General features: G+C 34.2%; 1 protein-coding gene across 2 annotated transcripts in view; it reads left to right on the top strand.

Moving 5' to 3' along the window:
* Positions 1-257: 257 nt before the first annotated feature.
* The window catches only part of LOC131143481 (bystin), a 34,598-nt gene continuing 22,200 nt past the window's right edge, over positions 258-12,655 (top strand). Inside the window, exons 1-6 of one of the 2 annotated variants that reach the window (XM_058091811.1) lie at positions 258-469; positions 1,584-1,712; positions 1,840-2,034; positions 2,247-2,373; positions 3,131-3,182; positions 3,279-3,606. In XM_058091811.1, the coding sequence (XP_057947794.1) occupies positions 1,596-1,712; positions 1,840-2,034; positions 2,247-2,373; positions 3,131-3,182; positions 3,279-3,606 (819 nt within the window). In that variant the 5' untranslated portion in view covers positions 258-469; positions 1,584-1,595. The remainder of the gene's footprint in view (positions 470-1,583; positions 1,713-1,839; positions 2,035-2,246; positions 2,374-3,130; positions 3,183-3,278; positions 3,607-12,655) is intronic. The other variant, XM_058091812.1, reaches the window with a different exon arrangement.

Genomic DNA, 12,655 nt, shown 5'->3' with positions numbered 1-12,655 from the left:
ACTGTGAGTAAGAATAGTAGGGGTGTACAAAAATTATCAAAAAATTGAAAATCACATTGAATTCGAATCAAAATCACATATGGTTTGATTTTTCGATATTCGGTTTTAGGAATTGGAAATTTTTGGTTTTGGTTTCGATTTTGATTTCAGTTTCATAAATATAACCGAACTGAAAAACCGATTTAAATGTAAATAAATTTATATGTATGTTAAAATATGATTGGTCCATTATCCAATTATAATATGCTCCGTCAGTATAGATTTTGAAAAAGTAAGTTCTACCAGTTTGGCTCTGAAGTCTCAAATTCTCAATTGATTTAGGGACCAGGGTTTTTCTTCTCTTTTCTGCTTTAGAGAATCAGCCGCCAGCAGCCAACCTTCTGCCTCTGCCACCGACTTGCCGCAGGCCCGCAACCTTGCAATCCTCGTCTCCTCGTTGGATAGCAAGCCCTGGGCCTCGATCGTCAAGGTCATTATCTTCTTTTTCCTCTTCTTCTTCTTCTTCTTCTTCTTCTTCTTAAGAGAAGCTTTGGTGGGAATAATTTTGGTTTTGTGCAATGGAAATTATGAAATATTATGAAAAATCAAAATGTCCAATAGATTCTCAACAACCTTCGCCCGATCACCCGACCGTCAGTCTTAACTCCTTGAATCAATCAGCAAATTAGTAAGTCCATCAATCTGTAGTGGAGTAGTCTCACCAGTTCAGTTCTTTGATTCACTCTGTGGCGCGAAATCCATCATTGGCTAAACAATCATTTGGTTAGAGACCGTTGGGGCTTGGCTTTCAACAATTTCGTCGCCATTGATGAAAGTCCGACAAACTTTCTTGTTTATTATTATTTTTTTTTCCGGAAAGATGAAGTTCGGAAATATAAAAGGAAACCAAATTGTTAAACATTTAAAAAATTGGTTAAAAATCGAAAAAACCATAGCCGAACCACCCAATGTTCGGTTCTCCAAGGAATAATAGGTTAGGTCCGGTTTTGGTTTTGGTTTCGATTTGCTACTATTGAAAACCAGAAGATTCGGTTCGGTTTTTGTTAATGTCTAATATCTATATTATTAATTATTAAAGAAAGGTAAGAATTTTGGTCTCTCCTCTGATATTTTTCAATATACTTCCGAAGAATATATCTGTCTCCAATTTAAATTATCTTTAACTTGAAATAAAGATTAAGAGGACAATGCAACTCTTAAACCATTTTAAAACTACTAACACCCCCCCCCCTCCCGCCCCTAAGCTTGTATTTTCTCCCACTTCATTTGAGATTGTTTACTGTTTGATGCATGCACACGTATTGTGTGTGCACAACCTTGGTGAATATAGTTATAAGTTCTTTACGACTGCATGGTAGATTGCAGAACTAAAAAAATGTTCAATTGTAGTTATTTTGCTTGTGCATTCTTTGCTTTTATTTTCTGGCTGTAACATTGTCTGTTTTTGAAGGGCTGGGTTGTATGTGGGTTTTTTGTTGGAGTCATTGTTTTGCTTTTGGTTGTTTGGTTTCAATATTAAGTTTTTGTTATCTTCTATATGTCATTATGCTCACTAATGAAATCAGTGTCAAACTTCTGTTTAGAAGTTCATCTCAATGGGGAAAAAGAGAAGTAAGCATCAAAATCCACAACCTTTCATGGCTGCTGACGAAGACATTATTGCCTCCAAGAAATGCCCCAAACTTCCTAAACAACACCAAAAAGAAGAGAAGGTTGGCTCCCTCCCCCCCCAACAACAAAACTCTTAGTGTACATGTTTGTGGTGTAGACAAGTGGGGTCGTGTAATCGCTTTTTTCTCTCTGTTTACAATTTTTTGCTCCATATTTGCTTTTTTATAGCTTATTTCGTCGGTCATGAGTTCCAAGATCCTGAAAGAAGCTCTGATTCAGCAAAAAGAGATTGAGGATGAGGCTGAAGAACATAACCCTAATAACCTGTCCTTTGCTGAACCAACAGATGATGCTGCTTCTGAAGAAGACATAGATGAATTTGGTGGATTCTCTGAAACTCAAAGCCAATATGGCTTTGATGAAGTAAGCTGGACTTTTTTTAAACAGTTCCTATTTTTAAACAGTTCCTATTTGCTTTATATTTTTTTTGCTGATGGAATGTTGGTAAAAATGTTGGCCTTTTATCATTTGTCAAAACTGAAGCAAATAAGATTTAGCACTACGTTACTCATATTTTTTGTGTTTCTCTTAGGAATTGGATAAATATAATATGATTTTCCTTTTTTGAACTGTAGAAGGAGATCAATGAGGAGGATGAAAGGTTGTTGGAGGCCTTCTTTTCGAAGGATGTTCATCCGCAGCGTACACTTGCAGACCTTATTGCCCAGAAAATAAAAGAAAACGATGCACAAGTTTCTTCTGGTGGGTACTTTGTTTCTTTTTTAAATACATTTCATATTTGTTGACTATTTTCCCATTCCTTTTATTTTGATATGTGTGATATTTCTGGTTGCAAGTGAACATTTCTTGCTATTTGTGAACTGTGTTTTCTTCTTTTTGGCTTCTTTAGTGTGTTCATTAAAACAGTTTATTCATAGTAGCTGTTAATTATTAAAATAGTGCATTTTCAGACTCCATCCGTGCTTTAAAAAGAATGTTTCTTTGCTCCGGAGAACTGCATTGTATAAAAAGCTTTCAAATGTTGATTGTTGAATGCTCTTATGTTCATAATTTTAAAGTTAAGTTAATAGTTTTAATGATAATTGATAATGACAATGGGTGCAAATACTTGGCTGTGACAAAAGTTGGTTGTGATTTGGTAGGGCCTAGCATAGAATATCCCTAGTTTATTCTTGCTAGACATTTCTATATTCTTTTGGTTTATGAAAACAATGTTGGAATTGAAATCCCTGGTTAGCTACATGACAGTAACATTCTACTTGACTGGTTAGCTTCTGGTGGGTACTTTGTTTCTTTTTTAAATACATCTCATCTCATGTTGACTGTTTTCCCATTCCTTTCATTTTTTTAAAAAAAAACTCTTTACTTAATTTCTGTAATTTGTGATTGAGTTTATTCTGTCTCATCTGAAGTTTTTTTGGCCTATTTTTTTTTAAGGTTTGCATTTTTAGGATTTTGTTACCATTATTTAGCATTAATTTGATTTATTTGTCTGCAGAAAAGCGGCCTTTGCCTAAATTGGATAGCACCATTATAGATTTGTACAAGGGGTAGGTTCTTGGCCCACATTACTATATTTGATTAAATAGTTTTAGATTATATATACAAGAAAGGTTTTTGAATGCTACTGTAAATATGACATGCAGAGTTGGGAAGCTTCTTAGTAGATATACTGCAGGAAAAATGCCAAAAGCAATAAAACACATCCCTTCACTGCAGTTATGGGAGGAAGTCTTATATATCACTGAACCTGAGAATTGGTCACCGAATGCGATGTACCAAGTCACAAGAATCTTTGCGTCTAATTTAGGTGCTGCAAAGGCTACTCGCTTTTACAAGCTTGTCTTGCTCCCACGGGTCAGAGAAGATATCCGCAAGAATAAGAGACTCCATTTTGCTTTGTATCAGGCTTTGAAAAAATCTCTGTACAAACCTGCGGCATTCTTCAAAGGAATATTGTTTCCATTATGTGAGGTATACTTCCCTAATCATACTTCAATGTGTTTGCCATACTCTAGTTAACTATCATATATATAAATTTTCTGCAGTTGCTTCTTATTTTTATTGCCCTCCTCTTTGCAATTACTATCTCTTTCTGTTAACACAATTATCTGTTATGTTTGTGTGTGTATCTGTGTGCATATTTATGTGTGTACTTGTGTACATACGCATGTATGGCTAAATCTTGAGCGCTTCTCCATATTTTTCTGTTCATGCTTTGCAATTTCCTGGCACTAGAGTTCATGCTCAATTGTCAGTCCCACAAAATATGCATGTACTCTTTTACTCGCCATGAAATATTTAAAATTTACAATGAGTAGTTTTGATGCTATGTTTGGTATGCAGGAATGGAATGAGATAAGAATGGAATGGAATGGAATGACCAATCACATTCCACTATTTGGTGACAAACATAGAATCGCACTAGAATGGAATGGGCATCCCCATTCTCCATTCCATTCTCATGTTTGGTATAAGTAATTAATAATGAAATGGAATACTCATGAATTTTTAAAAATACATTAAAATGTATAGATCTAATAATTTTTTTTAAAGAAATTAACTCTTTAAAATGAATTTTAACTAAAGGAAAAAAAATTTAGCATTCATTTATGATGCACATGTAGAATTTAAAAGAAAAAAATTAGACGAAGTAAATCCCAACAGTTTCATTCTATCAATGTCACATGTTTTCTAGTGTGTACATAAATTAAAAAATTCCTATTCGATTAAGAAGTTCAATAGTTTGTCAAATAAGCCAACATCCATATAACAAAACTAACTAAGAATGATCTTCACTCATTCTTTCTTTTCATTATCAACAACAGTAAAAAAAGAAAAAAAAGCTCAGTTAACATGCAATTAGATCCAATTTTTATTATTGCCTTGTGCCTCTCGATCATACTTAGACCTTGTATCTTCAAAAGTTTATCATTGATCTTCAATCTTGATTCCATAACCAATGCATGTCAATTGCACGACTAACCCATTCACTAGACTTGTATAACTCATCGCCCAGAAAGGTAACTGATTCTTTTATTATCTCTGCAAATGCTTTATTACTATCAACTCTTTTCTTCCTTTTCTTCTTTGAACTCACCTCAGGAGAAGTAGTTGGGGCATGTGCATGGGCAACAGAGAACTCCATGTGAGAAACATCTCCAACATCTTCATCCTCCAAATCATTATTTCCTTTGACATTTTCTTCTCTTTCCAATTCCTCCAAAACATCTGCAGGAGTTTCAGCTTCCTTTCCAGTTGCATGATCTTTTCCAAAAATTAAAGAAAGCGAATGATAGTGTGGACGATGCTTGTCCTTAAATTGTCTTGCATTGTTATGGCTCTTTAAAAAACAGAAAAAAATACATTGAAGGTTAATTTCATTAGTAAGCATAAATAAAACACTATCCATATGAATTAAAAACATCACATGAATGTTACTTAAATACCTTTAAATACTCATCCTAAACTGACTTTTCTGCAACAACACACTGCTTGACATCATCCCACCTAAACCAGCAGTGCTTGGCTCATGCAACATATCATATATGATGCTGAATTGTTGTTTTAGGATTTTCATTCTAGATTTAATATGAGGATTAGCTTTCAAAACTGAATTTGGAAAAATCATTGTAAGTGTCCTCTCAATTTCACCATAATGACCTGGTTTGAAATCTCGATTAGCATTATACTTTGCAAATCAAGAAGAGCCTCAATTAATTTTTCATCTTCTTCTTCGTTCCACAACCTTTTGTTTTTACCAGAATCATGAGTGTCTTCTGAGGCCATACCTAAAATCCAATCAAGATTCAAGAATACATTTAAGAAAACATTCAATATAATGGATGCATCATTAAAATTCAATATAATGGATAATATCACTACAATAAAGATTCAATAATACATGGAAAACAAGAAGTCCATTCATTTGACGTGCATATAGGAATTTCCTCAATTTAATAGAGACTAAACCATTTAAGAAGCATATGATATAATGGATGCACCATTAAAATTTAATGTAATGGACAGTATCATTACAACCAAGATTCTAGAATACATGCCAAACAAGAAGTCCATTCATTTGATGTACATATAGGAGTTTTTACATTAACTACTACTTTAAGAAGTTCATACAACCAAACAAACTTCGTTAGATACTTTGTCTCCACTGATTGGACATACCAATTGCTAGATTATCTCTCCAAGAAGTTCATTTATTTGGTGTTTCTACTTTAAGAAAATAAGATATTAATAGCTGATTTTTAAAATATGAGATTTGTGAGTAGACGCCATTATTAGATGTTAGCATGCATAAGTAATGTTAAAAAGCCCCTATATCTACAGCACACATGGAAAGTCGGAACTCCTTCCCACTGCACACGGTTCTTAACTATGAAGAAATATGATCTGGATATCATCAGCTTTTAGTTTCAGAAGCTTCCAGGCAAGCAAATTTGCAATAGAGTCAATAGTGGACCCATAAATTATATTTAGGGGCAGCATAAAAATTTTCAATAAAGGGAAATTATGCAGAACATAATGATGCAGAACAGTAAAGAGAAACAGAAAAGGAAAAAAAAGATTAACGGTGAGAAACAGTGAGAAGAAGAGAAAGATAAGAAAGGAAGAAGAAGAAGAAGAATGAAGCAAATTATGGTTGGTTCCTAGGGAAATATGGATATTTGATCAGTTTGCTGGAGCTGCTCTCACATGTTGTTCTCAACCTGTATTACCCAAATCCTAGAAATAAATTGGAGTTGTATTTTTAAGAATGCCCTGGGGTGCCCAACCACAATATATTTTTCAAAATATTAGAAAATATAAGGACGAAATTGTACCATTAAGTTTAGGGTGTGAGTCATAATGAAGATCTGCTTCAGTTTACTCACATGTTTGTCTATGATATTTGATCCATCTTAGTCCTGCTTGCTCTAAGAACCTTGGATTCTAAATCAAATTTCAATAACCCAATTTACCCATAGGTACATTGGGTCTGACATTTTAAAAAAGGCAGTCCAATTCTTTTCTGAATAAGAAATAAAGAGCCATCAAATCCTGCTGAATATGAGAGAAAGCCGTATTATCAAACCAACCAGATGTGAACACCACAATGAAGCCAAAAGCCCAATCCTTTCCTGAATAAGATATAAAGATGAAGGATGGTCACAAAAGATCCAATCCATCCTCTCCAACCAAACAACCTAAATAATTGCGAAAACAACAGATTGCTGCAAAATTTTGGCCTTCTTTTGTTTCCCAAAGCCAAGAAAATCAACCAACAAAAATTGTTCAAAATCTGAGGGTGAATCTGACATTCTCCCATCAAATTAAAAAAGTTTTCTCCATGAACTCTAAGCCACAAAAGTCCTTTGAAGTTTGACAGAACATTGAATGAGTAAATGCACCTGATCCTCTTTATACTCACAACACACAACACAAAACCTTTAACATAAGGTTGAACTACTTAATGAACGCGAATGAACTAAATATTAATTAAGAAGCCCATATGTTGATGTTAAATAAACAAAACCACTTTCTAAGTTGGCCATTTGTAGTACAAGTTGTACAAAGCAAACACCATTTGTAGTACGAGTTGTACAAAGCAAACACTAAGTAGTTTTGGAATATACAAAAATTTTCAAAAAGTACTATTGCATGGTTTTTTATATTGTAGTCTAGCTTGGATCCACACCCAAAATTGTATGCTTTAAATATTTTTTTTAATGCATTTGTATTGTGTGTGGTTTCTACTAGTTGTAGGATGTGATTTAGAAATTTGCTTATGTCAAGAAAAAATACGCAAATGTGTACTTCACCTGTGTAACATAAATTCTTTGTACACATAGCCAGTCCCAAGCTCGGATAAAGGAGCAGGGTTGTGTTAGGTAGCTTTGTTAGATTTTTATTATCATGAATTCTTACGAAATTCACCTAGGTCAAGTAAATAGATTGGGTTAGTATAAAAGGGAGAAGGTTAATAAGTTACTGCAAGAAACTAAGATTAGATTCACAACTTGGAATATAGGGGCTCTTATGGGAAAAAGTATGGAAATAATGTTAGAAGGAAAAATTAACTTAATCCCTTCAAGAGAAATGGGTAGGAGAGAAAGCTAGAGAAATTGAAAAATTAGGATGTAAAACTTTGGTACATTGGTGAAAGGAAACATAAAAAACGAGGTGGATATTATTATAGACAAAGACCTAAAAGATAATGTAGTTGATGTTAAAAAAGTAGGGGATAGGATCATTAAAATCAAGATGACTTTAGGCTCGGAGATAGCAAACATCATTAGTTCGTATGCTCCTTAACTAGGCTTAGCAGAAAATCTTAAAAGACAATTTTGGGAACATATGGATATTATTTTAAAAGGGATACCAATCTCCGAGAAGACAGTCATAGACGCTGATTTGAATGGTCACATTGGAAAGGATAATAGATGATATGAGAGGATACATGGAGGCCATGGGTATGGAGATAAAAATGAGGCCGGTGATACAATCTTAGATTTTGCCATGTCTTTCAATTTTGTTGTATTGAATACTTGCTTTATAAAAAGAGAAGAACACTTAATAACTTTCAAGAGTGGGTATAATAAAAGCCAAATAGATTCCTTCTTAATTAAAAACGGGAATCATCGATCTTGTAAGGATTGTAAGGTTATTTCAAGTGAAAGTTTGGCTACACGATATAGAGGCTTAGTATTAGATATGCGTATTAAAAAATGGAAGAGGAGTAGTAGAAATCAACACAAGAGGACTAGATGGTGGAACTTGAAGGGAGATAATATAGTAAAATTCAAAGATAAAATGAACAAAGAGTGTGGTTGGATAATAGGGGATAAGGTGGATGCAAATACTGTTTGGAATGAAATGACAACTTCTATTGTGAGGATAGCAAAAGAGGTTTTGGGTGAGTTCAAAGAAAGATACTCGGGCAGTAAAGAAGGTTGGTGGCGGGATCAAGAAGTCCAAAAACCCGTTAAGACAAAAAGAAATTGGTATAAAATATGACAAAATTTAGAAATTTGGAAAATCTTGAAAAATATAAAGAAGTAAGAAAAAATGCAAAACTGCTATCAATGAAGCTAAACATAGAGCTTATGATACTTTATATACTAAGCTAGATACAAAAGAAGGAGAAAAAAACATTTATAAACTTGTTAGAGCTAGAGAAAGAAAATGCATAGATTTAGGTGATGTAAAATGTATAAAGGACAAGAATAATAATGTCTTAATTAGAGAAGAAGATATAAAAGAGAGGTGGTGGAGGTGGCAGAGATACTTTGATAAGTTGTTTGATGAAAACCAAAATGAAAAGTTGAACTTGGGAGTGACAAATGAGGAGAAGACTAAAATAGGAGATTTATTTGCAAATTAGAGTCCTTGAAGTTAAGATCACATTAAAAAAAATGAAGAGTGGGAAATCTATAGGACTAGATAAAATACCAATTGAAGTTTGGAAATACTTGGGGGATAAAGGAATTATTTGGTTAATTAATTTATTCAACACTACTATAAAAACCAAGAAAATGCTAGAAGAATTGAGGAAAAGTACCTTAGTACCTTTGTACAAAAACAAAGCGATATTCAAACTGTAATAACTATCTTGGAACTAAGATTACGAGTCATGATGAAATTGTGGGAAAGGGTTATTGAACATAGAATAAGAATAGAAACAAAGATTTCAGAAAATCAATTTGGTTTTATGTTTGGGAGATCAACAACAAAAACTATTTATCTTTTAAGAAGTTTTATGGAAAAGTTTAGGGAAAAGAAGAGGAAGTTGCATATGATTTTTATTGATCTAGAGAAAGCTTATGATAAAGTACCCTAGGGAAGTTCTTTGGTGGGTCTTAGAAAAGAAGCAAGCTTGCAATATACATACGGAGATCATTAAGGATATGTATGTTAGAGTAGTGACTAGTCTTAAGATTGTTGGAGGAAAATCTTGAAATTTTTCAATCACAATAGGTATACATCAATGTTCTACTTTGAGTCCTTGTATTTTTACTTTAGTAATTGATGAACTAACTAGGAATATCCAAAATGAGATCCCTTGGTGTATGTTGTTTGCAGATGATATTGTGTTGATTAATGATAGTAGAAGCGGAGTGAAATCTAATTTAGAAGAGCCGCATTAGAGTTTAAAGGGTTTAGGATAAGTAGGAATAAGACAAAATATGTGAAACGTAATTTCAGTAATGTAAGGAGTAGCAATAGAGAGAAGATTAAACTTGATTATCAAGAGATTAATAGCACTGATAGATTTAGATATCTTGGATCTATTATGCAACCTGAAGGGGGAATTGAAGATGTAGTACTTAGAATTATAATAGGTTGGGTAAAATCGAGGAGTGCATCAAGTGTGTTCTATGATTGTAGAATATCTATAAAATTAAAAGAAAAATTTTATCAGATGACTAAAAGGCCAACTTTGCTTTATGGTTTAGAATGTTGGGCAACTAAGAAATGATATATACAAAAAATAGAAATTGTTGAGATGCGAATGTTAAGGCGGATGAGTGGTTCAACAATAAAAGATGAAGTAAGAAATGAACATATACTTAATAATTTAGGCATAGCACCAATTGAAAACAAGATAAGGGAAAGGCGGCTTAGATGGTTTGAGCATTTGAAATGCAGATCTAGTAGAACACCTATGAGGAGTGAGTTAGTTATTGTTTCTGACATGAAAAGAGGTAGGGGTAGACTTAAAATAACTTGGAATGAAGTAGTGAGGAAGGATTTAAACCCTTAATCTAACAGAAGAAAACACTCTTGATTGGTTGAATTGGCGAAAAAGGATTCATGTAGCCAACCCCACATAGTGGGAGTTAAGGCTTGTGGTTGTTGTTTTTGTATTGTAGGATCTTAATATTCCACCATGATCCCAATAATCCTACTATGATCCTACTGTGATCCTATCCCCTACCAATTTTTGATTCTTTATATAATCTTGGTTTGTATTGGTATGGTAGGATTTCCCCCTGCTACAATCCTACTGGTGTCCTATCTCCTACCAATTTATGAGTCCATAGTGGATACTGGTTCATATTGCTGAAGTAGGATTGCAGGATTCTGATTTTAGTATTGCTTTAGCTCACAAAATGCAAAAGAGCAGTGATATATGTCCTACTCAAGTTTGTTAAAATTGTGATCCTATGTAGGGTTACTTTTTTTCCCTGGGGGTTGGATTGAGGACCTGGAAACTTGGTTAGTTTAGTGTTTGGAACTGAGAAAATGACACTTGGCTAGTTTAGTGTTTGGAACTGAGAAAATCAAACTGAGTTATAAGCTCATCATCATCACCATCGTCATTATTATTATGATGATGGTGTATAAGCCCTAGGGACAGCCTTGGCAAGAATCCAAAATTTCCAAAAGGTAAACTAGCTAGCCGAAAACAATATCAACTGAGTAGGAACAATGCAGACCAGGTCAGAAAATAATATCAGAAAGCGGATCAGTTACAGGCCAACTAGCACAAAACAACACATCCTAACAGATATATTAATCTGGGAAGAAGCAAATAATTGAGGAAGATAACAAGAAGTACCTGGAATCCTCACAAACTTGCAACTAAGCAGCCTATGAGAATTTGCAGGCATGAAACAACTGTTTCTGATCTGCCTCTGCTAGATTTGTCACCTATCTGGGGTGGTACTTTTGCTCTATGGTTAATTTTTTAAGAACCCTTGTATGATGAATATTAGGGATGTATGTGTGTCATGCTTTTGGCAAGTTGCTGCCAATTTCCATTACCAAAGAAGGTTGGGGTGTTTTGGCAAAATTTTCAACATATTCAAACTAGAGGCAGAGTCCCCAGTCTGAGATATTTAACAATGGGCAAGCTCAGTTGCAGATTATATTAATTCCTGACTTATTTTTTGAGAAAAAAAAAGTCCAGGTTTTTGTGACTGTCAGCTTGCTTGATTTTCCATTCCATGCCCATTGACATTTGTAACCCAAGATCAAATGGACGATTTGTATAGCTACACCAGTTTGACCTAGTGGGAGAAGATCAGAGTAAGCAGCTAATCACCCAGCAGGAAGCAGTTTTTCTACTAAAATGGGGTGAAGTATACAAAACATAATTTGAGAATTAGATTTGTCCTAAAGAAATTTGTAGAGAGAGAGATTAAGCGCCTAGTACCAACTCTCAAAATTTCAGAAAATGTGGAATCTAACTATAGGACAACCACCCCAAATGGCTCTAGAACTCTGATACTGGAACTTCACACCTTCTCTTTGGAAATTCTGTGATAGTCATAAAAAATCTCAGTTCCTATTTCATCTCTCTCTCCACCAACACAAAACTCATGGATGCAACTCAGAAAGTGAGCTGCACACTATGATTAATCATCTATATCTTCTCCATGTTACCTTGGTTCACTCTTGCGTACAATTAATTATGTCGGATGTAATCTGTTCATGAAAAATCATTTTACCATTGTCCTGATCAGTGATCAGATGAAAAGTGATTTAACACTTGGCAGAGACCTATAATTTTTTTTTTTAAACAAATTTTGAGCATGGAAAAAATTTGATTATAGCTCCTTCAAAACCTCCAATTACAACTTTAAAAGGAAACGAAAAATATAGATTAAAAAAATTTCAGAAAAAATTAGGGAACAAACTAGAGGATTGAATGAAGAACAACTTACCTCAACTTCAATTTGGACTGAACGGGTTGAGCCCTAGCTTTGATATGGATTTCACCTGGTTAATTCTCACTGTGATTTGATTTCTTGGCCTCAATTGGCAGATTTGACGACCTGAGAGAGAAGAAAGGGTTGAGAAGAAATGAGGGAGAGTCGAGGATGAGGGGAGATGAGGAGAGTATCAAGGAGAGTCGGGGATTTAGTCGGGGGTGATTCCAACTTTAGGTTAGAATGAGTATCCCTCACATGTTATAATGGAATCCCTATTCTCACTTTTAGTGGGAATGAGCATCCCAAGGGAATGAGTATTCCCTTTTCCAAAAATGTGGCCAAACATGGGAACGAAGTTAAAATGTTGGAAT

Source organism: Malania oleifera, chromosome 11 (genome assembly GCF_029873635.1).
Source record: "Malania oleifera isolate guangnan ecotype guangnan chromosome 11, ASM2987363v1, whole genome shotgun sequence".
In the NCBI taxonomy this organism is placed as follows: Eukaryota; Viridiplantae; Streptophyta; class Magnoliopsida; order Santalales; family Ximeniaceae; genus Malania; species Malania oleifera.
Note: the sequence above shows the minus strand (reverse complement) of the source record. Positions and strands in the feature narration are given on the sequence as shown.